Below are 26420 nucleotides of genomic sequence, written 5' to 3' on the forward strand. Positions count from 1 at the left end.
CTCCCTCCCCACTGGGAGCTCCCGGAGCCCCATCCCGGCACCGCAGGGCTCTCATGGAAACACAGAATTGCTCAGGTTGGAACTGATCATCGAGTTTCCCTTACCCCTATGCACCCCAGGGCCCCACATCCCTTTGAGGCCCCAAGCCGTCCTGATCCCTTCCTCAGACCCCTCAGAACCCCCCCGGCCCTGGCCCCCTCTGTCCCCTTGGTGGCAGCACTGAGCCTTTTCGGGGATGCGGCCCCTTTAAGGCCCCCCCCCCAGCCTCTCCTCTTGCACATGCGCATTGGCGCTCTTCCGCTGCTCGCTGTGGCGGCCCGCCTCTCGCGCATGCGTGGCGCAACGCCGGCCTCAAGTCGGAGGATTGGGACTTCCTCTGGCTGCCGGAAGTGGCGACATGCGGCTTCCGGTCTGACGCCCCCGGCCCCTTCCTCAGCCTCCATCCCGGCTGTAGGGGTCGGGGCTGGGCCGTGGGGCCGAGGTGAGCGCGGGGACAGCGGGTTGGTGAGGCGGGGGGCGCTGAGGGGTTTGGGAGGGAGCGGGGGGGGCTCCGTGTGTCGGTGGCTGTGTCCCCAGCGCGGCGGTGTCACCCAGACAGTCCCCATTGGGCAGCGCGGCCCCTCTGTGTTCCCTTCCTCCCACCTCCCCTTCTTCCTCACGGCAGCTCTTTGCATTAGCAGGGCTGGAGGGTGGGACCGGGGGAGAGTGCGAGCTGTAGGGCAGCGGAAGGCGGTTGGGGATGGAGCAGAGCAGTGAGACCTCATCCTCACCCCTCTGCGGTTCTGGGTGCAGCAGAAATGGATTCTCAGGACATCAAAGAGCTGCAACAAGAAGTGATGGAGGAGATGGGAATCTCCATGGAGGAGCTGCAGGACATCATCAACGAGGAGCTGGAGAAGTCTGAGTACGTGAAGCAGAAGAAGCAGCAGCTGGAGGAGCTGGAGAAGTACGTGAAACAGAAGGAGGAAGAGGTGGCTCACGTTGACCGTCTCTTTGATGATGCTTGGAGGTGGGTGCACTTGGAATTGTGGTTACGCGTCTGAGTTGGGTCTCAGAGAGCAGAGATGGGGCAGATTGGGTGGCACAGTCTGATGTTCAAAGCCTATTTCCCTTCTGTGTAGATTGACGCCGTGCTGATTGACTTGTATGTGGTTACTGAGGTATAATTAAAATGGCTGCCCCGTGGCTTTGAATCCCTCTTGTGAATACTTCTCCCTCACCTCACGATGGCTGTGTTTAATTGCCATCTCCCCAATGGTTCCTGTTTCTTTCAGCCACGCCGTGGGATATACGTCCGGACTCACTTCGTCTTTTCATGTCTCTCCCTCTCTCTTTCTTTCTTCCCACCCCAGAGACTTTGATAAATGTGAGATGTTGGTAAAGGATCTGTACTCCAAGCTGGGCCTCGAGTACCGTGAGAGCAGCTCTGAGGAGGAGGACTTGGCTGCCAAACCCACAGAAGTGATTGAGATCCCGGATGACGACGACGACGACGTCATGAGTATCGATTTGGGATGGAAGAACAGTTCAGTATCTTATTGTGCTCTGTGGTGATGAGGAAGGAGTGGGGATAGGAGTGTCCTGGGGCAGGAGGGGAGCGAGGAGGATCAGAACAGGGGGACTGTAGAGCTGCCCATCAGCCACGGTGGCCCTAAAGCGGATGGGAAGTGCCATTAGCTCACGTGAGGGGCATCACCACCATCATGATCTGCCAGGGCACAGAACTGTCCCACAGTTCCTGGAGTTTAGGTTTGTTCAGGTGCTAAACTTGGACTAATTCCTGTCCCCATCAAATGCTGCCTTTGCTATGCAGAAGCTGCAAGTGCAGCATGTCTTGCATCTAGAAAGGGTGGGAATTGCCTTTTTTGAGTGGATTTCCTGGCAGGACCGGAGGATGGTTTTGAAGAGACGCTTCTCTCTCTGGTCCCTTTTCTTTCAGTGACTTTCTAGGGTGGATTCTTCGTCCCCAGTATATTTTAACCCACTTATTTTCTCTCTGAACACAGGTGATACCAGTCCCAAAGTCGCCAAGGATCAGACTCTGGTGAGTTGGCAAAGAACTGACTGTGGTGCACTTCTGCAGTGGGGTTTTGCTAGCACGCTCGGGACATCCTTGTGTTCAGTGGGGATAAAAATCCACACTCTTCCATATTCTTTTCCTTTCCTTCCCTTCAGCTGCGGGAAGCCATGGCAGCAATGAGAAGGTCTGCCCAGGACGTTCAGAAATTTATGGATGCTGTGCACAGGAGAACGAACGCCCAGGATGCACTGAAAGGTCAGTGTGAGCTTCCTGCAGCTGGCTGGTGTGTGCTGGCACTCGTGTGGGCCCCAGCCTCGATGCTGCCTCAATCCTCCACCCGTTGGTTTTCATTTTGGAGAAGAAAAACACAGCTCTGTTCTCTTCTGTTTCCCTGCTGGGAAGACCCGTTAGGGTGTGTGGATTCCAAAGTCCCATTTCGTTTCTTTAAACCCTTTTTAAACCCCAATACTGATGGTGGCTTTCCTGTAACAGTGCTGTGCCATCCTCCCTTGCTGATTGCTCTGTCCTATAGAGCTGAGGCACTTTACTGACTGCAGCAAAGGAAAGCAGGGGCGCTTCCTGCTTTGGGTCTGACAGATGTGCTTCCAGTTGCAAGCATAGCAGAGTGAGTCTCTGGGATGTTTCTAACCTGGCCGTTTTTTGGGGTAGATGCACAAACCCCTCAGCAAGCTCCTGGTGCTCCCCAGTCTTCTGGACCTGCTGTGGGTGTGGGTGATCTCAGCAACGATGGCGATCTGAAGGTTGGCATGAGGATCCTGGGCAAGAAGAGAACCAAAACGTGGCACAAAGGAACTCTGATTGCCATCCAGACAGTCGGTAGGTTCTGGGTGTGGGTCAGTGGTGCTCAGCTCTTTCTGTATGGCATCACTGTGCCTTTATTGATCCTGCTCTGCTGAAACATCTTCCAGGTGCTGGTAAGAAGTACAAAGTGAAGTTTGACAATAAGGGGAAGAGTTTGCTTTCTGGCAATCACATTGCTTACGACTACCACCCCTCCCCAGACAAACACTACGTTGGGAGCAGAGTTGTGGCAAAATACAAAGATGGGGATCAAGTTTGGCTGTATGCTGGCATAGTGGCCGAAACCCCAAACGTGAAGAACAAAGACAGGTATTCATTCTCTACAACCATTCTATTTTATTCCTTTTTTTTTTTTCCCAATTAGAAGGAAGGAAACGTGCTGAAGTGGAAGCTAAGTTGCTTTCTGACCTCCCCAGGGTAGTGCTCAGCGTTGTTTCTTCACTTTGTCTTATCCATGAAAGCTTTGGGTGGAGCTTCTGTTGCATTACTCAGATCCCTGAGTCAGAACTTGTGTTTGGTAATTCATTCAAATGATCATGCAGATATCAGCCTGCACTGCTCAGGGCACGGAATGAAGAAAGCGGAGCCCTGGAGTGTTTTGTGCCAGAAGTGCTGCCTGGGCACGTAATGAGAAGCAGCAGCAGGTCTAAAGCAGTCCCCCGAGCTGCGTGCACACGAGAGGCAGTGCTCCTTGGATGTGGTTTTTGGTTTGTGGTCTTTCTAAGAAGATTGACAGAGGATTTAATCACCCTCCCACGCTCCGCCCAACCGTGTGAAGTTCCATCTGATAAGTGTGGGATATCTGGGCAGAGCGCTGTGCTCTTTAAGTCGTGTTGTAAATGTGCTCCTCCTGGCTGTTCTGCTGATCTCTCGTAACCCTGACACAGCCCTGCATCCAAACTGTTACTTGGGGGCACGCTTTTATTCTTATCTCTTTTCCTTACTGCTGAGCCGTGCAGTTCAGCCTCATGGGTTCAGCCATCTCCCCTCCAGCCCCGGGCTCTTCCACACACACCTCCTGTGTGCAGGTGGAGTTGCCCCCCCCCAGCTTTCCCCTGGTGCTGCTCTCAGTCACAGCATGCAGCTCTTCTGCTGCCGTGTCCCAGAGGCTCTGAAAATATCTTTGTGGAGATTAGGAGCAATTAAACTGTTTGTTTTTCCCCACCGTTTTAGCTCCTGTGCTGGAGGCACAGAGGTTTGGAGCTGGGGGGAGAGGGCCTGGCTGTGCTGTGCTGCTGGAAAGCCTTTGGGCAGCTTCTGTGTGTTCTCTTTGGGAGTGCAGATGTAGCTCAGGGCCGGGGAGAGTGGTTCAGAAGCACTGAGGGAAGCAGCAGTGCTGCACAGCCTGGAGCTCTGGGCAGGAGCGAGCAGTGCTGTCCATCCTCATGTGCCACGCCTGACCCAGGGCACTCGGAGGTGGCAGAGTGGGGTTTCTCTGCTTTCATTCAGTGGCATTTCTAAGCCCAACGCTGAACACGTGTTCCCTGTGCTGTTGTGCAGGTTCTTGATCTTCTTTGATGATGGCTACGCTTCGTACGTCAAGGAGTGGGAGCTGTACCCGGTCTGCAGGCCGCGTGAGTGACCTCTGCCTCTCCCGTGTCCTAATGCTGGGATTACTCAGGGTGCCTGTGGGCACACAGAAGAGCTTATCTTGAATGTAGAGGTCATGCACATTTCCGTGCTGTGCCTGTAGAGATTTGCTTCGCATGCAGAGTGGGAGGAAGCGATGTTTTATTGCCTGCACAGCAGCGTGCTGCAGCTCCCTGCACACCGGGGGCGTTGGTGTGGCCGTGTGCCCTGCTGCCCAGCCTGCTGCCTGAGGGTTCCTAGCAGAAATCCGTTTGATAGGGAGCCAAAGGACCTTTCCCCAGCCTCATTTCTCTCCCTTTCTGTACAGTTAAGAAGACGTGGGAGGACATAGAGGACGTGTCGTGCCGGGACTTCATTGAGGAGTACATCAGTGCATACCCCAACCGTCCCATGGTGCTGCTGAAGAATGGCCAGCTGATCAAAACCGAGTGGGAGGGAACCTGGTGGAAATCCAGGGTGGAAGAAGTGGACAGCAGTCTGGTCAAAATCCTCTTCCTGGTACGGCCACTTCTCCTCTCCCATCGAAGGGGGAGGCTGTGTGTGTCTGTGTGTGACAGCTGAACCTGTGGGCCTGGTGGAACCCGGTTTCCTTGCTGGTGTCGGATGGGGCTCTGGAGCAGGCACACGTTCTGCTAATCTCTGCTCTGTTGGGAAGGTGAAGCTTTTATTTGCATGATGAAAGCTCCAAAAGCCCTTTTAATTGCGGTTTGCTCCCACACTTATGCATGCAAAGTGCTTTATAGATGGTTACGAAACAGAATTCATCATCTGCAGCAGTTCTGTCCCGGTCCTTTCCTGCTGTACGCTCCCAGCAGCACCTTCTGTTCAATAGGAGTGCTGCTCTGAGAAGCTGAGCAGGAGCTGCAGTATTCTGCAGGCTCAACTTGTGCTCATTGCAGCAGAGGAGCAGACGCAGCGGTGCCTCCCTGGGTCCCTTCCTGTCTAAATAACTGGGCAGGATTCACTGTTTGCTGCCTTTGCTCTCAGCTGCGTGACCTTCCATAAGCCTTCACGTCAATGCTTTACCTCTTCTCAGTTGGGTTCTGTTGGCTTTTAAGAGCATCACGGGCGTTTCCTGGCTCTGCGTCCCTCGCCCAGGCAGCTCTTGCAGCAGATGCTGTGAGCGTTGCATTCTCCTCGCTGCAGGATGACAAACGCTGTGAGTGGATTTACCGGGGATCCACGCGCCTCGAGCCCATGTTCAGCATGAAAACCTCCACTGCCTCTACCCAGGAAAAGAAGCAGAGTGGGCAGGCGAGGACTCGGCCCAACGTCGGTACGGAGCGTTTTTTTGCTTTCCTGTGGATCTGGGAATTCTGGGGTCGTCGTCCGTGTGTTTTGTGCTGCAGTTTTTAGCTGAACTCCCAGAGATGTAGGATTTGCAGCGGGCTCTGCCTGCGGGATGTAGCAGAAGCAGGCAGAATCCACCTGGGGTGATTGGCTGTGACTCAAAGCTGTGCCGGTGGCCCGCTGTTAATGGCCGGTGCTTCCGTTCTGCTTGCCTTGGGGACCACGTTGGTGTTTTGTGGCTGATGGGACGATCTCTGGCTGTTGTAAGGGCTCTGTGTCGATACTGAGCTCTTTGATTCCTCCCCCAAGGCGCCGTGCGGAGCAAAGGCCCCGTGGTCCAGTACACACAGGATCTGACCGGGGCTGGAACGCAGTACAAACCCCTGGAGCAGATGCAGGCGGCCTCCCTGGCAGCACAGCCCTCTTCTCCGCAGCCCACCGAGATGGAGTAAGTACTCACATCAGTTCTCTGCTTCTTTGCGTTCCATCTGCAGTGCTCAGCCCTTTGGGGCGCTGCCCTTTCTGCGTAGCAGAGCCCTCAGGTGCAGATCTCTGGCTGCGCAGATGTTTCTAGCTTTGCTTCTGGGGAGAGCCGAAGAGGAAAGGCTGCAGGAGGAGATGCTGGGGGCGGGGGAGCTGAGAGCCGAGCACCCCTGAGCCACGTGCCCACTTTTAGCTAGGGCTCGAGCTTTGCACACACCGCATTTCCGAGTTAGAGAGCTTGCTGCCTCTCTTCTGAAAATCTGAATTGCTCCCTCGTGTCACGTCCAGGCTTTGGTCCTCGGCCGCCTTGCATTCCTCTGCTTGGACCGACCTGCTCACAGAACTCAATGGCTTACAGAGCACTGAGAACTCGGCATCAGCGGTTGGTCCGGGCGGTTGTGGACCAAATGTGTTCACTCTGAGCTCCATCCGAGCTCCCCACGCATCTCCCGCTGCCGGGGGTCCGGGGGGGACCACCGTGGAGGGCCGGGACGGTGCTGAAGGAGGCCTGGATGGAGGAAGGACTCAGCCTGGTGACGAAGGGAGCGTGTCTGAGGACAGCGGGACGCCCGAGTGCGTGCTCTGGGACCCTGAGAGAGAGGGGGAGAGGGCAGCTGCCCCGGTTCATTTTTGCCACCACTGTGGATTTCCCATCCGAATTTACGGGCGCCTGACCCCCTGCCAGCACGTTTTCTGCTGTCGCTGCGTTTTGCTGCGTGGGCTGAGAGGAAAAAGGAGATGCCCCAACTGTGAGGAACCCGTGCAGCACGTCAGGTTTTACTCAGCGGATGCTCTGTAGGTGCAGCACTGTGTGAGGACCCCATCTGCCCCAAAGCTCCGTTCTCAGCGTGGGATTCCCCTCCAAGCGCAGTGCAATGTGACTCACGCTGCCCTCTGGATGTGGGGGTGAAGTAGGAAATGCACTTTCTGTGCCAATGTGACCCAGACGTGAGAACTGAAGCTGCAATCCGGCCCCTCTTCTCCAGCACAACCAAAAGGATGCTCTGCCAAGGGAGGTCCCCCAGAAAGCAGTGCTGCCTCCTGCATGGGGGCTCCCCAGGACACGGGGAGGGGGCGGTGGGGCGCCCTGAGCTGCCCGGGGCACAGCAGGAAGGCACTGCAGTTGGATGGCCGGGATCTGCAGACCGCAGTCTCACTGCCCAACAAAGCTCTCCGTTCCCATTTAACCATCCTCACGGAAACGCTTTTTCTTCCCTCTCCTGACGGTGGCTTTGACTTCAGGATCTCATTGTCAGATCGAATCAAGCAGACACTACAGACGTTTCCCTGTGCTGCCTTTAAGTATTGGGCAGTTTCAAAGCCAGCCCTGTCCCATCGTTGCCCTGAGGCAGCACGCTGTGTCCCTCCGGGAGCACTTTGGGGTTAAACGTTGTCTCTTACGTTATTAAAAGTGAGAGAATGGTTTCTTTGCTGCCCTGTTTTATTTGCTCTGAGGGAGGGTCAGCTCTCCTCCCCCTCCAGCCCCGCTCTCAGCCTTGCTGTGGTGCCATGGAGCTGCTCAGTGCCGTTCCTTTATGACGCTGCTGACAGCAGCCTTGTTCTCTTGCTCCTGAAGTTTAAAGGTGTGCTGTACACCTCCCTTTCAAGCAGAGGTTTGCTGCAGTTGTCGACCCCTCCTGCTTTGTGCCCCGATAACAGCTGCGTTCTTCCACTTGTGGGAAGCCGATGGCTGGCTGGGCTGTGTTCTGCTTCAGCCATGGAAATGGATTGAGGGTCTCTGCAATTTTTCTCTGCTGCTGTGCATCCCTGCAGGGCTGTCTGGGACCCCCCAGAGCCCTTTGCTGGTGTTACATCCCCGTGTCTCATCTCGTTCTGTTGTTTGGCACGGGCATGGGAGAGCTCTGTACCTCTGATTCCTCCCACTGCTCGGTGCTGAGGCACAAACCCGGGCTCTGAGTGCTTCCTGCTGGCGCAGGGCTGCTCTGTGCCCTGTAACAAACGGCTGTGTGTGTCGGGGTTCACTGTTGGGCTGTGCGGGATTGTTTGTGCCACGTGTGCTGGGGTTTGCACGGCTGTGAGGAGGATGGAGCTGCTCTGTGTGTGTGTGCAGGACGCTGCCACTAACCTGGGGGGGGGAATTGGGCCGCTGCCCCTTGCCAATTGCTGCCCTTTCGCCCTCCTGCAGGTGCTCTGACAGTCTGCTGGCCCAGTCGAGGAAGCAGGTGGCCAAGAAGAGCACATCCTTCCGTCCCGGCTCGGGGCAGTCGTCGCCTTCACCGCCTGTGCTGAGCGATGCACCTCCGGCAGGAAGGGCAGCTGCAGCCCAGCAGCATCGGTGAGCGCAGCAGAGCCCCCCGCAGCGTGCAGTGCTGGGGGGGTTTGGGGTTGGCTTGGGTTGGTTTTTGCCAGGTCCCGATATTTGGCACCTCCTTACCCGGCTGTCCCTCCCAGACAGCTGCTGGCTGCCTTTTGTCGTTGGCCTGAGCTTGGAAAGTCTCTTATCAGTCCTGCCCAGCGCTCAGCCCCGGCCAGAGCCTCTGAAACTGCCTGTTTGCAAAGGGCTCGAGTTTCTGCAGACTTTCTGGGGCTCCCGAGGGGGGGGTCGGTGTTCATCTGCATCTGCAGGGAGCTCTTCCGTGGTGGCAGCTCTGTGTCACCCTGCAGCTGCTGCCTGCGCTGTGAGGCTGCAGGCGGCTCATGGCTGCCTCCCGAGCTCCCTCCTGGGGGTGGTTTTCTGCCCAGCAATGCCCGCTGATGCTCCCCACCTCCCTGCCTCCCTTTGGGCCGTGCTCTGCCTCTCTCTCAGGCAGCGCCAAACTCACCTCGGAGCCGTCCCAGCGCGATGGGAACGAAGCCCCCAAAGCCCTCTGCGGGACGAGGGGAGGCTCAGGGCCCCTCCTGCAGCCGGGGGTGCTCACAGTGCCCCTCTCCCCATGGCAGCTTCCCCGGCGGGCCGGCGCAGCCCTTCCACGGCATGATGGACCGCGTGCCCAACGAGCCGTCGTACCGCGCGCCGCTGGAGAAGCTCTTCTACCTCCCCCACGTCTGCAGCTACGCCTGCCTGTCCCGCGTGCGGCCCATGCGCAGCGACCAGTACCGCAGCAAGAACCCTCTGCTCATCCCTCTGCTCTACGACTTCAGGAGGATGACGGCCCGCCGGAGGGTGAACCGCAAGATGGGCTTCCACGTCATCTACAAGACGCCGTGCGGGCTCTGCCTGCGCAGCATGGCCGAGATCGAGCGCTACCTCTTCGAGACCGACTGCGACTTCCTCTTCCTGGAGATGTTCTGCCTGGATCCCTACGTCCTGGTGGACCGCAAGTTCCAGCCCTACAAACCCTACTATTACATCGCCGACATCACCAAGGGCCGCGAGGACGTGCCGCTGTCCTGCGTCAACGAGATCGACAGCACGCCGCCGCCGCAGGTGGCCTACAGCAAGGAGCGCATCCCCGGCAAGGGGGTCTTCATCAACACCGGGTGGGAGTTCCTCGTGGGCTGCGACTGCAGGGATGGCTGCAGGGACAGGTAGGGGACCCCACGCCTGGGGCTGTGGCCGTGGCCGCCCCGCTTTCCCTCCCGCTCGGCTGGGTGAGCTGCGCTCGTGGAGCTGCATGGCCACGTTGGGTCGCAGCTCTGCTCTGAGCGCTGCCTGCCTGCACGCACAGGGGCTCAGCTTTCCCCTCTTCCCCCTCCTGCCAAAGCGATGTGCAGAATCCGTTCTCTGGGGGCTCGGGTCAGTCTTTTCCCTCTCTGCCTGCAGGTCGAAGTGTGCCTGTCACCAGCTGACGGTCCAAGCGACCGGCTGCACCCCGGGAGGGCAGATCAACCCCAACTCGGGGTACCAGCACAAGAGGCTGGAGGAGTGCCTCCCAACTGGGTGAGCGTGCCCCTCCCCTCCCCTCCCCTCCCCTCCCCTCTGACCTGTCTGCTGCGGGGGAGGACAGCTCTGCTCTCAGATAGCTGACGCTGCTCTCCGTTCTCTCAGGGTTTATGAGTGCAACAAGAGGTGCAAATGCAACGTCAACATGTGCACCAACCGCCTGGTCCAGCACGGGCTGCAGGTCCGGCTGCAGCTGTTCAAGACTCAGAATAAGGGCTGGGGCATCCGCTGCCTCGATGACATCGCCAAGGGCTCCTTCGTCTGCATCTACGCAGGTAGGGCCGGCAGCTTTGGCTGAGATGGGTGCCGTGCAGCTGTGCAGGGCCGGGAGGTGCGTGCAGTGCCAGCCCAGAGCTGCGGGTCGCTGCACTGTGGGGTGTGGGTGCGGTTGGGAACCCCACGCTTCGCTTTCTGCTCACCAGGGAAAATCCTCACGGATGACTTTGCCGACAAGGAGGGCCTGGAGATGGGCGACGAATACTTTGCAAACCTGGACCACATCGAGAGCGTGGAGAACTTCAAGGAGGGCTACGAGAGCGACGCCAAGTGCTCATCTGACAGCAGCGGGGTGGACCTGAAGGACGACGAGGAGGACAACACGGGCACGGAGGAGCAGGAGGAGTCCAACGAGGACAGCTCCGACGACAACTTCTGCAAGGATGAGGGCTTCAACACCAGCTCGGTGTGGCGCAGCTACGCCACGCGGCGCCAAACCCGCGGCCAGAAGGAGAACGGGCTCTCAGAGACGGCCTCCAAGGACTCGGGGCTCACCCAGCAGGTCGGCCACGATGAGGCCGCGGCCGCCGCCTCCTGCAAGCTGCCCGTGAGCGAGGAGACCTCCAAGAACAAAGTGGCCTCGTGGCTCAGCTCCAACAGCGTGTCTGACAGCTTCCAGGACAACGACAGCACCTCGTCCTTCAAGATGAGCGAAGGAGGGGAGGCCAAAGGCTGCAGGGCCGATTCTGCCCCGGGGGGAGCGGACGGAGAGGCGAAGGCGCCGAGGAAGGATGTGAGTGGGGGGGAGCTGGGGGGGCTCAGCCCCGTGCTGGGGGGTGCGGGGTGCGCTGGGCCCTATGGGGGGGATCTGCAGACCCAATGGGTGGGGGGTGGGGGGGGGGGCGGGAGAGCTGCGGTGGTGAATGGGCCCTTCCGGAGCCCCCCCAAACAAAGGAGACATTTCCATCTTCTGCGTTTCTTCCTCCTGCAGGAGCCTGAAGATCCGAGCAAGGTTCCCGGGTAAGGTTCCTCCCGTCGTCCTGCCCTGCTCTGTGTTATCGTTCGTTCTTCCCAAATCTGCCTTTGAATGAATTGCTGAGGTTCTGTGGCTGCCCCCCCCGCCTCTGTTAGATGTCAGCACTGCTGCACCAGAGGGATCTGAGCAGCCGGGGGGAGGTGGAGTGGAGATGCTGTTCTCTTTGAGCTCCCTGCTTCACCCAACCACCTCTGGGCTCCTCTCCTCCCCTGGCAGGCTGAGCGACCTGGGCAGGATGTATGGCTACAACCCCAGCCCCCCCAAACTGGAAGGGGTGCGCAGACCCACCAGCAAAACAGCGCTGCTGCAGAGCAGGCGCCACTCGGGCCCCCTGCAGCCCCCCGCCGAGGTGAGCTGCCCCACGGGAGCCCCGAGCTCTGCTCTCCATGCTTCCGTTTTTGTCATCTGCCGTTCTCCTTCGGTTGCTAATTGTTCCTAATTGCAATTATCGGGGGGTTGGGGCTGCCTTCTCGTGGTGGGGGTGGGCGCCTCTCAGTTCTGAAGGACTCAGCTTTTGTGCAAGAGGGTGGCGGTGCTTTGCTCTGCAGCCTTGGGGGGGGGTCCCCCATCCCTGTGGTCTTTGTGTTCGGGGTATTCCCTGCAGGACCCAAAGAGAGCCCATCGCTCCCCCGGAGCCCCAGCACTGCGTGGCTCAGCCCCGTGCTGTGCCAGCTGAGTGTGTGCAGATTTCCTGCAGGGTGTGGGGGGGCGGAGGGGCTCTACTGAGGGCTTCTGGGGAGGGGGAGCTCTGAGCAGCCCCGGGGGCAGCGCTGCCCTCCCCGCGCTCAGCAGCGCGATGGCACTTCCAGGACGTGCTGACCCTGTCCAGCAGCACCGACAGCGATGGGGACAACGGGCCCAAGGCAGAGGGGCAGCCCCAGGGCACTGCCAACGACAGCGACGACATCCAGACCATCTCATCGGGCTCCGAGGAGGAGGAAGGGGACGAGAAGAAGAACCCCTCTGGTTCAGGTGGGCGTGGGGAGGCGAAGCAGCACGGCACAGTGCTGCTGCGGTGGCTCACAGGGATGGGGGGGTTGGGGGGGGTTGGGGGGAGCCCACCTGGGGTGGTGTGGGGCTGAGCTGCGCCTCGGAGGGGTTTCTGCCCCCGGGTGGAAGCAGACAGTGCCGGCAATGTGGGCTCTCCTGCAGGGCCCGTGAAGAGGCAGGTGGCGGTGAAATCCACGCGGGGGTTTGCCCTGAAGTCCACCCACGGCATCGCCATCAAATCCACCAACATGGCAGCAGCCGAGAAGGGCGACAGCGCTCCCGTGTGCAGGACCACGCGGCAGTTCTACGACGGGGAGGAGTCCTGCTATATCATCGACGCCAAACTGGAGGGGAACCTGGGCCGCTACCTCAACGTGAGCACGGCCCGGAGGGCTGCCGTGGGGCAGGGGGTGCGGGGGGGGAGGATGTGGGGTGTGGGGGGTGCTTCGGGGCGCACTGAGGTGGTGGGGGACGCGTTGGGATGACGATGGGGGACGATGCACTGGGGTGATATGGGATGCGGTGGGATGAGGGTGCATTGGGATGATGCAGTGGGACGGTGTGGGATGCATTGGGATGATGTATTGGGGTGCAGTGGGATGATGTGGGGTGCATTGGGATGATGTATTGTGATGCACTGAGATGATGTGGGGTGCATTGGGATGATGTAGGATGCAGGGGGTGATGATGGGGGATGCATTGGGATGCATTGGGATGGTGTATTAGGATGCAGTGGGATGATGTGGGGTGCATTGGAATGATGGGGGATGCAGTGGGATGCACTGGGATGGTGCATTGGGACAACGTGGGATGCAATGGGATGATGATGATGTGGGATGATGCATTGGGGTGGTGTGGGATGCAGTGGGACCATGTGGGATGTGCTGAGATGGTGTGGGATGCATTGGGGTGATGTGAGATGATGTGAGGTGACGCATTGGGATGCATTGGGATGCAGTGGGATGCATTGGGGTGATGTGGGATGATGTGAGGTGACGCATTGGGATGCATTGGGATGCAGTGGGATGCATTGGGGTGATGTGGGATGATGTGAGGTGATGCAGTGGGGTGATGTGGGATGCATTGGGATGCAGTGGGATGATGCGGGATGCATTGGGGTGATGTGGGATGCGGTGGGATGCATTGGGATGCAGTGGGATGATGCGGGATGCATTGGGGTGATGTGGGATGCATTGGGATGCAGTGGGATGCGGTGCTCTCAGGAGTGCCACTCATTTGTGAGGCTTTCTGCCCCCCAGGGCTCACTCAGCACCCACAGCTCTGTTCCCTTTGCAGCACAGCTGCAGCCCCAACCTCTTCGTGCAGAACGTCTTTGTGGACACACACGACCTCCGCTTCCCATGGGTCGCCTTCTTCGCCAGCAAGTAAATGCGGGGCACGGAGGGGCTGCGACCTCTGCCCGTCTGTGGGGTCGGGCCCTGCGCTCCCTCCCAGCGGGGAGGGGGGAGAGGAGGGGGCTGAGGGAGAGTCCATCGCCGTAGGGCCCCCCCGGGGGTCGGAGCCGCTGCTGCGGGGCAGCGTTGGGTCCCCTCTGCGCCCCCAAGGAGTGGGTGGGGGTCCTCCGTCCCGTCGGGCACAGCGTCTCCTCCACGTTTCCTTGCAGGAGGATCCGAGCGGGGACGGAGCTGACGTGGGATTACAACTACGAGGTGGGCAGCGTGGAGGGCAAAGAGCTGCTGTGCTGCTGCGGGGCCATCGAGTGCAGAGGGCGGCTGCTGTGAGCGCGGCGCTCCCATCCACCCAACTGTGAGCTGCTGGGGGGGCACAACAGCACCTGGGGGGGCTGCAGCCCTCACCCCCCCCTGAGCCCGGGCTGTGGGGGGGGGCTGACCCCGCAGAGCCCCCCCTGCTGCCCCCATTGTGGCTGTCGGAGCTGCGGGTCACCGTTGGTGCCACGTTGTTGTGGTGGGGGTCCCCTGGAGGTGGGGGGGGGGAAGATGGAGGGGGTGATAATACACATTATCACATTACAGTTATGGGGTGAGGGTGGGGGGGATGGGGGGGGGCGGCCGCCCCCATGCTGTGATGTAAAGAATTGTTGTTACAAAGCAATAAAATGGGGTTTTCTACACCAAAGGTTCTCACAGCGCAGTGCCCCCCCCCCCCCCCCCCCCCCTCTGTTATTGAGGTGTTCAACCACCATTCACCCTTATCGGAGGGTTATTATTTTGTTTTAAACTTTATTAATATATTTTAACCTTTAAAAAAGAAGAAAAGAAAACAAAACCAAAACAAAACCAAAAAACAAAACGACACATTTTGGTCTGATGGCGGTTAATGGTCCTTCCCCCCCTCCCTCCCCCCCCCCCACCACCTCCCCCTCCATCTCCCCCCTTCATTGCAGGAGGCAGAGCCCCCCCCTCCCCCCAATAAATAGAATCATTGCTCTTCGGTCCCCTCTATCCCACGGGGGGGTCCGGGGGGGGCGCAGCGGAGCCCCACTGACAGAGGAGGGCTGAAGGGAGGGGGCAGCGCTGACCCCACAGCTCCGTGTTGGCCCAAATCCCGGCCCGACTTCATCCGCTCCTCCAGCGGAGGGCTTTGGGGGTCACTCCCCCCCCCTCCCCCCCCTCCCCTCCTCCCACAGCACCGGCATCAATGGGGGGTGGGGGTGTGGGGGGGATACGGGGCGCTGAGGGCAGGAGCCGCCTCGGACCCCTTTAAGGCAGTGGGTGAAAGGCAGAGAGGATTGGGGGGGGTGAGATGGAGGAGCAGCGATGCTCTGCTTCCCCCCCCCCCTCCCCAGAGCTGCGGTCCCAGAGGGGGCTGAGGGGGGCAGAGGGGCTCTCCGGGGTCCCCATTCGCTCTGTTGGAGCGGGGAGGGGGGGAGGATGGAGGGGTTGGGGACCCCCGGCACTGCGTGACCCCCCCGGGCGCAGGGAGAGGCGCTCAGTCGTTCTTGCGGTGGTTGTTGTTGAGGAGGGGGGGGTGCCCGTTGGACAGGGGGCCGTTCTTCGTCGCCTCCTCTTCCTCCTCAGAGTTGTCCGTCTCCTCCCGGTCGCTCCTCTCATCCTCCACCACCTGCGGGGGGGGGGGGGGGGGGGCAGCGGTCACCCGGCTGCTGTTTTCTGCCAGGCCTCACTTTCCCCCCATCCCCACCGCTGCGCTTTTCTTTCTGCCCCATTCCCCCCCCACCCCCCCCCACCCCCCCCGGGTCACTGCAGCACTTTGGGCTCCCACTGCAGCCCAACATCCAACTCCGGGCTCCAATCTGCAGCCCCCACCTCACTCCCAGGGCAGTCCCACACCCCCCCCCTTCACCCTGACCTGCATGGGGCCCATTCCCCCCCTCAGAACCAGAGCTACGAACACCCCCAAGATGGGGGCTGTGAGACCCCCCAGAAAGGGGCCGTAACCCCCAGAACCGGGGCTGCAACCCTTCCAGGATGGGGGCCGTGAGACCCCCCAGGACCTGGGCTGGGACCCCCCCCCCCCCTTTACCTTTCCAGTTATGAACTTGTGTGCCATGCGGATGATGAGGAAGGCCCAGAAGATGTGCAGCAGCTGCAGCACTCCCATCATGGCGTTGAAGAAGTAATAGCCGAAGAAGGCCGGGTAGAGTTCCAGGGGGTACACCACGGTGCAGTGCATGATCCTGGGGGGGAGGGGCTCCGTTACAGCCCCCCCCCCCCCCCCAATGGGTGCCCCCCCCCCAAGCTCAGCCCCCCACGCTCACCAGAAGGGCAGGATGACCAAACGGGTGACGATGAAGACGGCGGCGAAGACGATGAAGATGTTGTTGCAGGTGTTCCTCCAGTTGGCGTAGTTGAACATCTTGGCGGACTGTGGGGGGGTTGGGGGTGAGGGGGGCGGTGGGGGCAGCCCCACGGGGGGGGGGGTGAGGGTGGGGGGGGGGCCGTACCTCCAGCAGGTAATCGGAGGAGTCGTGCAGGGCCATGATGAGGGTCCCCGCACGGACGTAGTTGGCGAACCAGGAGAAGCTGATGAGGATGATGGTGGCCACGTGGTGGATGATTTGCTCCTTGAAGTCCTGCACGACGGCAGGGGGGGGTCACGCCGGCCCCAATCCCCCCCATTCCCCCATCCCCACTGCCCCAAAAGTGACCTAGAAACCCCCCCGGAGGGGGTGGGGGGGGATCAGGGGGTCCCACCTTGCGTTTGACATCAGAAGCGATGCTGAAGAGCAGCGACCAATAGAAGGAGAGCTCAATCATGTAGTACCAATACTGGGAGGGCAGGATGCTCTGAAAGCCAAGGATGGGTTGGGGGGGCTCTGAGGGATTCCAGCATCCATCTCCGTCCCCCCCCCCCCCCCCCACAGGCATCGGCCAAACCCGGTGGGTGCAGCGCCGGGGGTTCGACCCCCGCCCCGTCGGGATGGAGGGGAGCCCCTCAGAAGTGTGGGGATCCGATGGGGGGCAGCCCTATAGGGGTGGGAATGGGGTGGGGGGGGGCTCACCTGGATGGGGTACCCCTTCCACACCTCCCGGAGGTCGTAGAACCACGGCTTCTGTGTGGGGGGGGGGGGAGAGAGAAAGAGAGAGGCATTAATGGGGGGGCAGGGGGGGCACCGGGCACAGCGGTGGGGGGCACTACTCACATCCACTATGACAGCCATGCCAGCAATGAAAGCAAGAAGGTAAAACGTGAATCGCCAACTGGAAAAAGGAAGCAGACCGTGCTCAGGGGCGCAGCGGGGCGGGGGGAGGGACGAGGACGGACCCACTGCCCCCCCCCCCCCCCCCCAAGGATGGCACCCTCCCGGAGAAGGGGGGCTGTGGGGGGGGGGGCTGCACCCCCAGGGCACCTCCACAGCGCGGCCGGGCTCACCTCGCCTCCCGGAACTTCTTGAGCAGGCTGGGCCGGTCCTGGTTGCGGCGGCGGCGGAACCAACGCTCCACCTGGCGCACCGAGCAGCCGCTCTGCCTCGACAGCATCTCCACGTCAGCCTGGGGGGGGGGGGGGGGGACGGAGGGGATTTAAGCGCCGCGGTGCCCCCCTCCCCCCCCTTTCTGTCCTCCCCCCCCCCCGCCCCCCTCTGGGGTCCCCCCTCACCTGTTTGGGCTGTCTGGACGTGGCCGCGTAGAACCTCTCCAGCACTGCGTTCGGGGCGGCTCTCAGCCGGACGCGCTCCTTCACGCCCAGCAGCCCGGCCAGCGGGGTGGCCACGTACCTACGGAGGGACCCCCAACACCGTCACCCGGGGCTGACGGCCCCCAAAGGGCCCCGCAGCCCTCTGCCCCCTCGCAGGGTGGGCGCCGTGGCGCTGCCCCCCACGACCCCCACGGCCCCGGGTTGGCCGTCAGCCCCGTATCCCCGCACGGCGGCAGCTCCTCCATTCCCCCCCCCGTCCCCAACAAAGCCCGGTTTGTTCCCATCCTCGGGCTGAGCCCCATTGTTTGCCCAACAAACCGCTGCTCGGACGCGGGGGACGCACAGAGCCGCAGCTGTGCGGGGTCACACAGAACCCCCCCCGCGGGGGCTGCGGGCGGAGACCCCCCCGGTGTGGGACCACCGATCTGAGCCCCCAACTGAGACACGGAGCTGAGGCGGGGGGGGCGCAGAGCCACAAACAGTGGGGTCGGAAAAGAGCTCCGAGGTGGCGCAGCTCAAACGGGCAGCGGCGGCCACGGGATCGTAGTGCGGGGCCGGGGGGGGTCGGGGGGGTCACTCACGTCTCGAAGAGGTGCCGCACGACGAGGAAGAGGAAGGCCATGGGGAGGGTGACGCAGAGGTCGGAGGCTTTGGCGTAAACGCGCCCATCGCGGTCCTCCAAATCGGCCCAGGTGAGATTTGCCGGCAGCCAAAGCCGCTCCCACCAGAAATAACTGCACAGCGTCCGGAACATCCTGGAACCGACCGGGGGGGGTGGGGGGGTGAGGGGGGGGGCGCGACCCCAACACGGGGCGCAGAACCGCAGCGCCGCGCACGGAACCGAAGCGCCCGCGGGGCCGCAAAGGAGAAACGGCGACCGCAGAGCGAACGGAGGGAGCGGCGACGCCGCCAAAAGGGCCGCGAAGCCCCCGAAGGGTTCGGGGTCACCGCGGGGCGCTGCGGGCGCGGAGGGACTTTGCTCGGCGCGGGGTGATCATTAACCGCGCCCGGACGGAGCGGCGCTCGGAGCCCCCGCGGCCCCATCGGCCTTTCGGACGGGGCGCACCGCGGCGGCGCCCCGCACGGATCCCCGCAGCGCTCCGCGCCGCGCGTCGCGTTTCCGCGGGGCACCGAACCGCCCCCCCTCCGCCCCCCCCGCCCCGCGGTTCCCGTTCGCCGTTGAGGCCCCAAAGCGCGCGTGAGTGCGCGCACAGCGCCCCCCCCCCCCGCGGGGCCGCCCCGGGCCCACCCCGGGCCTACCGCGGCCTTCCGGAGCTCCGGGCCCGGGGGGGGCGCCGAAGGGGCTGCGAAAATGGCGGACGGAACGCGAGGCCGCGCCGCTCCCCCCGCCCGGACCCCCTCCCCCCCCCCCCCCCGGCCCCACTCACTCCGCCGCCGCCCTCCGCCCTCAGCGCCGCCGCCGCCGCCGCCGCCCCCCCCGCGCCCCGCAGAGGGCGGCAGTGACGTCACCGCCAACGCCGCCGGGCGGGCCCGGGGCGGGGGGCGGGGCTCGGCGGGAGGTGGGCGTGGCCTGGCGCGTGCCGGCCGGGTGGGCGGGGTTTGGGCGGGGTGGGCGTGGCCGCCGGGCGCGAGAGAGACGTCGCCGCGGGCGCTGCCGGGAGGGGGGCGGGGCCTAACGGGACGCGGGCGCGGGGTCGCGCGTGTCCTCGGGACCGCGCACCCCATGGGCTGCCCCGAACGGGGTGGGGTGGGGGCACAGCCCCTGCCTTCCCCGCCCTGCCGCTATAGGCACCCCGCACTTCCATGGGCCGCCCACCCCACGCAGCTCCTGTACCCCCCCCGTGACCCCCACGTCCCTACAGCCACCCACGTGCCCCCTTCTCGCAGCCGCGATGGGCCCCAGCGCCCCCCCGTACCCCCTCAGTACATCCCTATAGACAGCCCTGCTCCTCCCCCCGCAGCCCTTTGGACACCTCCGCACCTCCCAACCCCCCCCCCCCCCCCCGCTGTATATCCCCTATAGCCACCCCTGCAACCCCCACGTCCCCCCCAAACCCTCCTGTCCCTACAGACAGTCCCAGGGCTCCCCCCCTCCCCCCAACACAGCCCTCACCACCACCCCCATCCCTCCCTCCAATCGCTACAGCCAACCCCACGCCCCCCTCCCTCCCCAGCAGCACCGACTGCAATGGGCAAAGTCCTTTATTGGCTAAGGCAATGTTGTGGGAGGGGGCACACATCTCCCCCCCCTCCTGAGGGTCCATAGTGGGGTGGTAGGGGTGGGAACTCTGCTCCCACGGGTTCCTCACCCCCACGTTAAGGCCACTGGAAAAACAGGGAGGGTCCCAGCACTGTGCAAGGAGGGCCCCCCCCACCCCCACATCTCACACCACATCGTCCCCAGGACCTGCAGAGGGTCCCTGCAGGATGGGGGGGTCCCGGGGGGGTCGGCTACAGGAGGGTGCAGTCCGAGTTCTGTTTGTGCCGCTGTCTCCGCTCCGGTGTCGGGCGGCCGCCCTGCTGTGCTCGGCCCTACAGACAGACAGCAGGGATGGGGACGGGGGGAGGACGGAGCAGAGGGGCACAAGGAGGGGACCCCGATACCTGCGGGGGGGCCGGGGGGGGCCGCTGCTGCTGCTGCTGGTACTCCTCCTGCTGCAGCTGCCGTGCCAGCTCCAGGTCGCTGAGTGCTGAGGGGCCCTGGCCCTGCTGCTGCTGCAGGGATAGGGCCATCATGTAGTCCTGGGCACGGAGGGAAGCGCAGAGAGGGGTGGGCAGAGCGTCGGGGGGGTCCCATCCCACCGGGGGGGGCTCCCATCCCCTCGTGGCACCGCAGCTCAGCCCCTCACCTGGTCCAGCTGGCTCTGCTCCGGCGCGGCCGCCTCTTTGCCCAGGGCATGGCTGAGGTGGAACTGCGTGTCGCAGAAGCAGCTGTCGCCGTCCACGTTGTGAAGGCTCTCCCACACCACGCGCTCCTCCTGCAGGAAGCCCTGGTCCGTCACCAGCAAGTACAGGTGGCCCTGGGGACAGACGGACAGACTCAGAACCGTGGGGGGGGACTCACAGCCCCCACCCCTTCTCCATGCTGGCCGCCCCCCAGCAGCTCAGGCTGCTCCGGCCCCATCCATGGGGGCACCCACACTGCCCCCACACCCTCTGAGCCAGGAATTCCCTCCAACCTCTCATCTCAACCTCTCCTCTTCCAGCTTAAAACCACCCCCCCCCCCGGTCCCATCCCCTCTCTCTGTGTTGAGCCCTGGAGGGCCGTGCTGCCCACGGACTGCCCCTGCAGGGCAGCAGGGCAGGGATGAGCGCTGGGTCACGGCCACACCTTGTGCTTTATCATAGTGCTGAAGTGGTTGTTGCGGAAGAAGACGCTCAGCTCCTCCTCCTTCACGGCGGCCGTCAGCTCGCACAGCCCGTGGTACGTGAGCTGGGAGGCCGTGGACTCCAGGAACTGCTCAGCAATCAGCCCTGGGGGGGGGGGGGGGGGGGAACGTGAGAGCGGGGCCGGGGCGGCCCTGAGCCCCCCCAGCACGGCTCCCACCTTCGGTCACCAGGTTGGGGTCGCCGGAGTGTTTGCAGGTGATGATCTTCTCCACCAGTTGGTTGTAGCTCAGTTTGCCCACGGCTCGCACCACCTCGGGGCTCTGCAATGGGTGGAAGGGGAGGAACCGGTGAGGATGGGAGAAGTCGCACCGAGGGGGGTCCACCACATCCCGCCCCCACCCACGGGGCTCAGCCCCACCGCGACGTCCCTCGGGGCCACCACTGCCCCCAGCGCCCACCTGCGGGTCCACCAACCAGCCGTGGTACAGCGGGACGTTGAGGAGGTCGAAGACGATGCACTCCGGGGTGTACTCGAAGTCGGAGACGCCCGTGAAGCGAACGTTCACATCCAGACCCGTCGAGAGCTTGGGCAGCACCATCATGGTGTCATTGACGTTCTGGTGGGGGGAGCAGCACCAGGTCCTGCTCAGGAGGAGCCCAGCGCCTGGCCCGCCACCGTCATGGCTGCGCTCGGGGCTGGGAGATGTGAGGCACTCCGCTGTCCTCACGCCGTGCACAGAAGCAAAACGGGTGTGTGCCCCCCACCCGACCTCCCCGCTCACCTGCTGGAAGTTCAGCTGCAGCCCCTCCGACTTCTCGTGGGGTTTGATGGACAGGATGCAGTCCCCTGGGATGCAGCGGACAGCGGTCACCCCGGGGCTCCCAGCGGTGCATGGAGCCCAGCGCAGCTCAGCCCCACGCTGGGAATCCCTCCTGTCTGTTCCTGCCCTTCCCAACCAACCCCCCCCCAAAAGAAAGGCTCTGGGCCCCACATCCCCCTCCTCCTCTGCACCCAGAGGGAATATCCCTCAGAAGCTGTGCACAGGGAGCGTGGGGGGGGGGGGGAGAAGGAGGAACAGACCCCCTGGGCAGCACTGCGATGGACCAATGGGTGGCAGATGGGAACCACTGCCTCACACCCAGCCCAGGAGCCCACAGTGACAGCACCACTCCCCGCCACTGCCGCTCACCCAGATGTGCCATCAGCTCATCCGACGTCACCACCTCCTTCTGCGGGGGCAGCTTCACCTGGAAGCACATTGGACAAGGGGCAGTTGGGCAGCAGAGCCCCCCAGCACCGTTAAGCCCCCCCCCCAACATGGCTGCACAGACCAACCCGGACGAGGCAGCAGGCTGAGACGCCTTCCTCTCCTTTCTCTGTGTTATCTCACAGCCCCCAGCTGCCTCCCTGAGTGTCCCTACTGGGGTCCCACGGAGCAAACATGCCCAGCGTCCCCACCCCCCCGCCGCTCACCTTCCACTGCAAGAAGAGGATGTTCATGATGGCCAGCAGCGGGCAGGGCCCGTTCTCACTCTGGGTGATGATGGGCGTCCGCTCTCCCTTCCACGTGATCCACTTCACGCAGTAGAAATCGGGCTCAGGCTCACGGGTGGGGGAGCGGGCGCTGGGGGGCTCAGCTGCGGCCTGCGGGGCTCCCCCTGGGGATGCATCGCTCTCCCCGGGGGTGGGCAGCTCCTCCTGGGCACCTCGGCTTCTGCTCTCCTGGTGCTCAGCGGGATCCTCCGTGGTGCTGGGATGGGGCACCTCCTCCTCCACCGCCGGCTGCAGCTCCGGGCTGCGTTGGCTGGCAGATGGAACATCCCCCCCTTCTTCGGACCCCCCCGTGTCCTGTGGCAGCTGGCAGGGCTCAGGGCTGCTCTCTGAGCATTGGGCATCGTCCCCCGTGGTGGTGAGCATCGCCCCCAGCTCAGACTGCAGCTCCATCCCGGCAGCTCAGAGCATCCGTCAGCAGCGCTGCGTGGTCCCGAGGATCCCCCGCTGGGACGGACCCTCCGCAACAGAGCACACAGTTCTGTCCTGCTGTGGTCCCAACCTCCGCTTCCTTAGGATGCAAAGTTCAGACACTCCACAAACAACGCATGCAGGAGCCCAACTCCCTCAGCGGGCACTGCCTGTCGCTTCAAAGTAACTGAAACAATCCAAAGAGCACCAATCTGAGGCGCCAACCCACACAGCAAATCTAAAAGGCCCCTCCAGGGGATGCTCTGCCCGCGGGGCGCTGCTGGAGGGCAGTGCTGGGCACTGGGATGTCCTCACAGCCACCTGCAGCTCCGCTCGGCCGCTCGCTGTGGATGACAGGCGCTGCTCTCCCCGCTCCGCCTGTGTGCGTGGATCCACATTCCAGCTGATGGCAGCTCCAAGAAAGGGCACAGCGGGGTGTGCTCTGTGCGCTCTGTGCGCCCTCTCAGCAAGGAGTGAGGGGTGTGAGAGTTGCCAGAGCCGAGCTGAGGGTTGAGGTGCTCGCTCAGCTCCCTTATTCTGCTGCCAGCCCAGCCCAGAGCTGTGGAACAACGGCCGGTTGGACAAAGGTGTCCTTGAAGGTGTTTATCTGCCACCGGCCCCGTGGGATGATCACCACAGCCAAAGCCTGCAGTTACACAAACAGAGCAGGGCTGCTCCGTCCTGGTGCTGGCGCAGTTCGGGTCTCTCCACCTGCAGCTCTGCCCATGCCGATGTTCCTCCCACGGCCTGTCCTGCACAGAGAGCAGAAAGGAAACGAGTTGGATGAAGCAGCGTCACTCGATTGCCAGCGGCACAGCTCTGCTGTGTCCCTGAGCCCGGAGGTGCAGCATCACCCAGAGCCGGAGCTCCGAGCTGCGCCGGGCCTCAGTGGGGCTCCACGCGGAGCTCCGGCCGCCCCCCACCCCCATCCATCCCAGTTTTGCCCACTGCTGCCTCTCCCCGCGGGGCCGGGACGGCTCTGCTGAGCCGCACACCTCGGCTGAGTCACCACCAGATCCCATTACGCCTTAATCCTCCTCCTTCCCCCTCCCTCGCCCAGCACTGAGTTGGGCACTTTGGCAGCGCTGTTTTTCCAACCTGGAGGGGCACAGGGAGGGCTGCGGTGGATGAATGCAGAGCAAACAGGCGTTGTCTGCCCCGTGCAGGGACGGTGCGGGCGGTGCTGCTGGAGCACAGAGAAAGCACACGGATGGTGAAGAGGGAAGGCTGAATGCGCTCCACGGGGACGCAGAGCGCAGTGGAAGTGCTCAGGGCTTCCACAGCCCCGCCGCCCCCACAGCAGCAGTGGGGTCGGGGACCCCCACACGGCACTGTCTGCACATCTGCTCCCACTGCGGGTGGGGCTGAATGGGAAACTTCCAGGGAAAGAAGCGGAGAGGGGGTTTTGGAGGGCGCTGCACCGCCTCGGCTCCCTCCACCCACCGCCGCCGGGGATCCCGAAGTCAAAACGCATCCAAAAGATGAGGCAAAACCCTCCAGAAGGCGCAGGATCCCAACCGCCGGGCCGTCAGCCCCGACAGCCCGGAGCTCCGCTGCCAAAAGGAGTTCCTTCCCCTGGGGATGCCGGGCAGCCGCTCCCGGCCGCATCCCTGCGCTGCCACAGCTGGAGGAGCTCAGCCCAATTCACTTCCAAAACGGGCTGAGCCGACAGCGGGACGCTGCAGCCCTTCCCTCAGCGTGGCTCTGAGTCATCCTCCCACGTCAGCGCGTCCCCGGCTCACCCTCCCGGCACCGCACGGCTCTGACAGCAGCCCTTCCACCCCCCCCAACCCCGGCAGTGGCCCACGAGCTCCGGCGCACACCATGAAGGCGCCGTCCCCACAAAGCCACCCTCGGGCTCTGCAGGTGAACTCAGAGGGTCCTGGCAGCTTTAAACCAAACCGCTGCAGCCCTGCTCAGCTCTGCGGGCGGCTTCGCTGCCTTTGGACCGAAGCGGTGCGGTCGGATCCTGCCTTCCACGGGTGTTATGGCAATAAACACACCGCGACCCGGAGGCTTTATAGCAACGCCGCCCCCATGGACCCCCAGGGGGTGGGGGACTGAGCCCAAGGAGGGCAGCGCTCTCGGAAAGGAAGACCCCCGAGGGAAGCAAACGGCTTCGCGATGCCCAGAAGGAAGCTGAGAGCTCCGAAGGTGGAGCTCAGAGCAGCATTCCTCACTGCTGGGGTGGGAATTGCAGCCCAGCGCTGCGCTACGGAGCTTCAGAGCTAAGAAGCAGAAAAACAGCCCTGTGAATGTGCTCATCCACAGCACGAAAACAAAGAGGAATTCAGGCCGGGATCCAGGGAAGCACTTAAACACACCCCAAACAGCAGCGGGGCGTCTCAGAGGAGCGCAGCGCCCAAAGCGCTGAAGTGCTCTGCTGGAGGGAGGCCACGAAGTCAGCCCTGTGCTGCTGCCCCACACACAGACACCACCACAGCGACCCGCAGCGCACGGCGGGGGGGTGAGGGAAGAACAAACTGGTGCTGCAGAGGAACGCATCCCCGCTGGGCAACGCAGCGCCCGGACCCCCCGGTGACCCCACAGCGCAGCCCCGGCTGGGACGGACCTGCAGGAGGCTCAGGGCAGCACCCCGTGGCAGCAGCGGGACAAGCAGGGCTGGAAGCTGTGGGCTCCGCAGCTCCACTCCTCTCACGGGTGCTTCTCCAAAGCAGCTCCGCGGGGGGAGGCTGCTGCAAACAGGTGCCAGCAGGAAGCCCCAGACCGGACCTGCTGGTTAGGCCAGCTTTCAAGCAGGAAATCCTTCAGCGTTTCTGAGTCCTTTGGGATTTCCTGCACGGAGCAGCGCCCGACGTTTGCCAGCCCAGAGTGGGGAGGGGGCGCAGCCGCAGCCCGGCCCGCTCTGCTCCGCGCCGTGAGCTCTCCGTGCCCACCACGGGGGCAGAACGGCTCCTCCAGGCGTGGACAGAAGGAGCTGCGGAGCCTCGCAGCCTCACAACGCCTCCCAATGGGGACGGCTGCGGGTCCGGAGCGCAGCGCTCACCTTTCACCCCAAAGGCAGCAGCGCCGCACGGGAACGGCCCGCAGCGGGCAGCAGAAAGCAGATGTTCAGGAGGGGGCACCGAACAGCGGGAGGTTCCCTTGGGGGGGGTCGGGGTTACCTCCACGTTCAATGAGTTTGGATCCACGCCCCCACAGAGCGCTGCGGTTTGGGGTTCAGCGCTGTCAGGACCGAGCGACCCCCGCCGCCCCCAAGCGAGCTCCGTTCATCAGCTCTAATTACCCGCCGTTATTAATTGCGCCGCTCCGCCGATATTCCACATCGCCGTTTGGACCGCCGGCACCGCCGGGATCCATCCCAGCAAACACGAACTGCCCGCTTTGCCCCCCCGCGCCCCCCGGCCCACAACCGCCGCCCCCCGGCCCTCACCTCACCTCACCTAACCACAGCACACCGCACCACACCTCTCCTCACCTCACCGCCGTTTTTTCGCCTTTTCCCCCTTTTTCCCCCTCCTTCCCCTCAGCGCGGAGGCGCGGCCCGCACGCCGCCAGGCCTACGCCGGGAGGGCGGACTCGGGGCGGAGAAGGAAGGGCGGGGGGAGGAGAAAGCGGCAAATAAACAACTGCATGGCGGGGCCGGGCCCCGAGCCGCCTGCCCCCGGCCGCCGCTTCGCCTCAGGGCGGGGGAAGGCCGGGAGAGCGGCCTGCGGCCTACGGGCAGCGCCTGCGGCCTACGGGCCGGGCCTACGCCTGCGGCCTACACCTCGGGCCTGGGCCCAAACGCCCCCGGACCAGGCCTGAGTCGCTCCGGGCGTCCCCCCGCCCCGGGGCC

General features: G+C 63.1%; 3 protein-coding genes across 10 annotated transcripts; 1 reads left to right on the forward strand and 2 right to left on the reverse strand.

Moving 5' to 3' along the window:
- Nucleotides 1-264: 264 nt before the first annotated feature.
- Nucleotides 265-14380, forward strand: SETDB1 (SET domain bifurcated histone lysine methyltransferase 1). Of its 6 annotated transcripts, none has more exons than XM_015280049.3 (23): nucleotides 265-481; nucleotides 793-1009; nucleotides 1353-1525; nucleotides 2007-2044; nucleotides 2176-2275; nucleotides 2690-2857; nucleotides 2950-2955; nucleotides 3043-3151; nucleotides 4343-4416; nucleotides 4740-4930; nucleotides 5579-5708; nucleotides 6032-6170; nucleotides 8352-8501; nucleotides 9107-9694; nucleotides 9930-10046; nucleotides 10155-10324; nucleotides 10472-11058; nucleotides 11257-11285; nucleotides 11518-11650; nucleotides 12111-12273; nucleotides 12454-12665; nucleotides 13588-13676; nucleotides 13916-14380. In XM_015280049.3, exons 1-23 carry the CDS (start codon nucleotides 280-282, stop codon nucleotides 14031-14033), a joined length of 3903 nt encoding a protein of 1300 aa, XP_015135535.2. In that variant the 5' UTR covers nucleotides 265-279; the 3' UTR covers nucleotides 14034-14380. The 6 variants fall into 6 exon arrangements, with proteins under 6 accessions (XP_015135535.2, XP_015135536.2, XP_015135533.2 ...); XM_015280050.3 differs by having other exon boundaries at nucleotides 796-1009; XM_015280047.3 differs by having other exon boundaries at nucleotides 2950-3151.
- Nucleotides 14381-14467: 87 nt separating this feature from the next.
- Nucleotides 14468-18798, reverse strand: CERS2 (ceramide synthase 2). 3 transcript variants are annotated; one of them, XM_003642666.6, is made up of 11 exons: nucleotides 18756-18798; nucleotides 17949-18122; nucleotides 17329-17446; nucleotides 17104-17222; nucleotides 16874-16931; nucleotides 16733-16783; nucleotides 16425-16517; nucleotides 16175-16303; nucleotides 15989-16095; nucleotides 15754-15907; nucleotides 14468-15333 (listed from the first exon to the last, which is right to left on the reverse strand). In XM_003642666.6, exons 2-11 carry the CDS (start codon nucleotides 18119-18121, stop codon nucleotides 15202-15204), a joined length of 1134 nt encoding a protein of 377 aa, XP_003642714.3. In that variant the 5' UTR covers nucleotide 18122; nucleotides 18756-18798; the 3' UTR covers nucleotides 14468-15201. The 3 variants fall into 3 exon arrangements, with proteins under 3 accessions (XP_003642714.3, XP_046759919.1, XP_024999411.1); XM_046903963.1 differs by having other exon boundaries at nucleotides 18752-18798; XM_025143643.3 differs by having other exon boundaries at nucleotides 18628-18798.
- A 714-nt stretch (nucleotides 18799-19512) lies between these two features.
- On the reverse strand, nucleotides 19513-26168 carry FAM63A (family with sequence similarity 63 member A). Its single transcript, XM_003642694.6, has 10 exons — nucleotides 26061-26168; nucleotides 22133-23373; nucleotides 21849-21906; nucleotides 21441-21505; nucleotides 21117-21275; nucleotides 20876-20978; nucleotides 20660-20802; nucleotides 20178-20348; nucleotides 19933-20070; nucleotides 19513-19860 (listed from the first exon to the last, which is right to left on the reverse strand). Exons 2-10 carry the CDS (start codon nucleotides 22601-22603, stop codon nucleotides 19780-19782), a joined length of 1389 nt encoding a protein of 462 aa, XP_003642742.2. The 5' UTR covers nucleotides 22604-23373; nucleotides 26061-26168; the 3' UTR covers nucleotides 19513-19779.
- Nucleotides 26169-26420: the final 252 nt, after the last annotated feature.

This window comes from Gallus gallus, chromosome 25 (genome assembly GCF_016699485.2).
Source record: "Gallus gallus isolate bGalGal1 chromosome 25, bGalGal1.mat.broiler.GRCg7b, whole genome shotgun sequence".
Taxonomy (NCBI): Eukaryota; Metazoa; Chordata; class Aves; order Galliformes; family Phasianidae; genus Gallus; species Gallus gallus.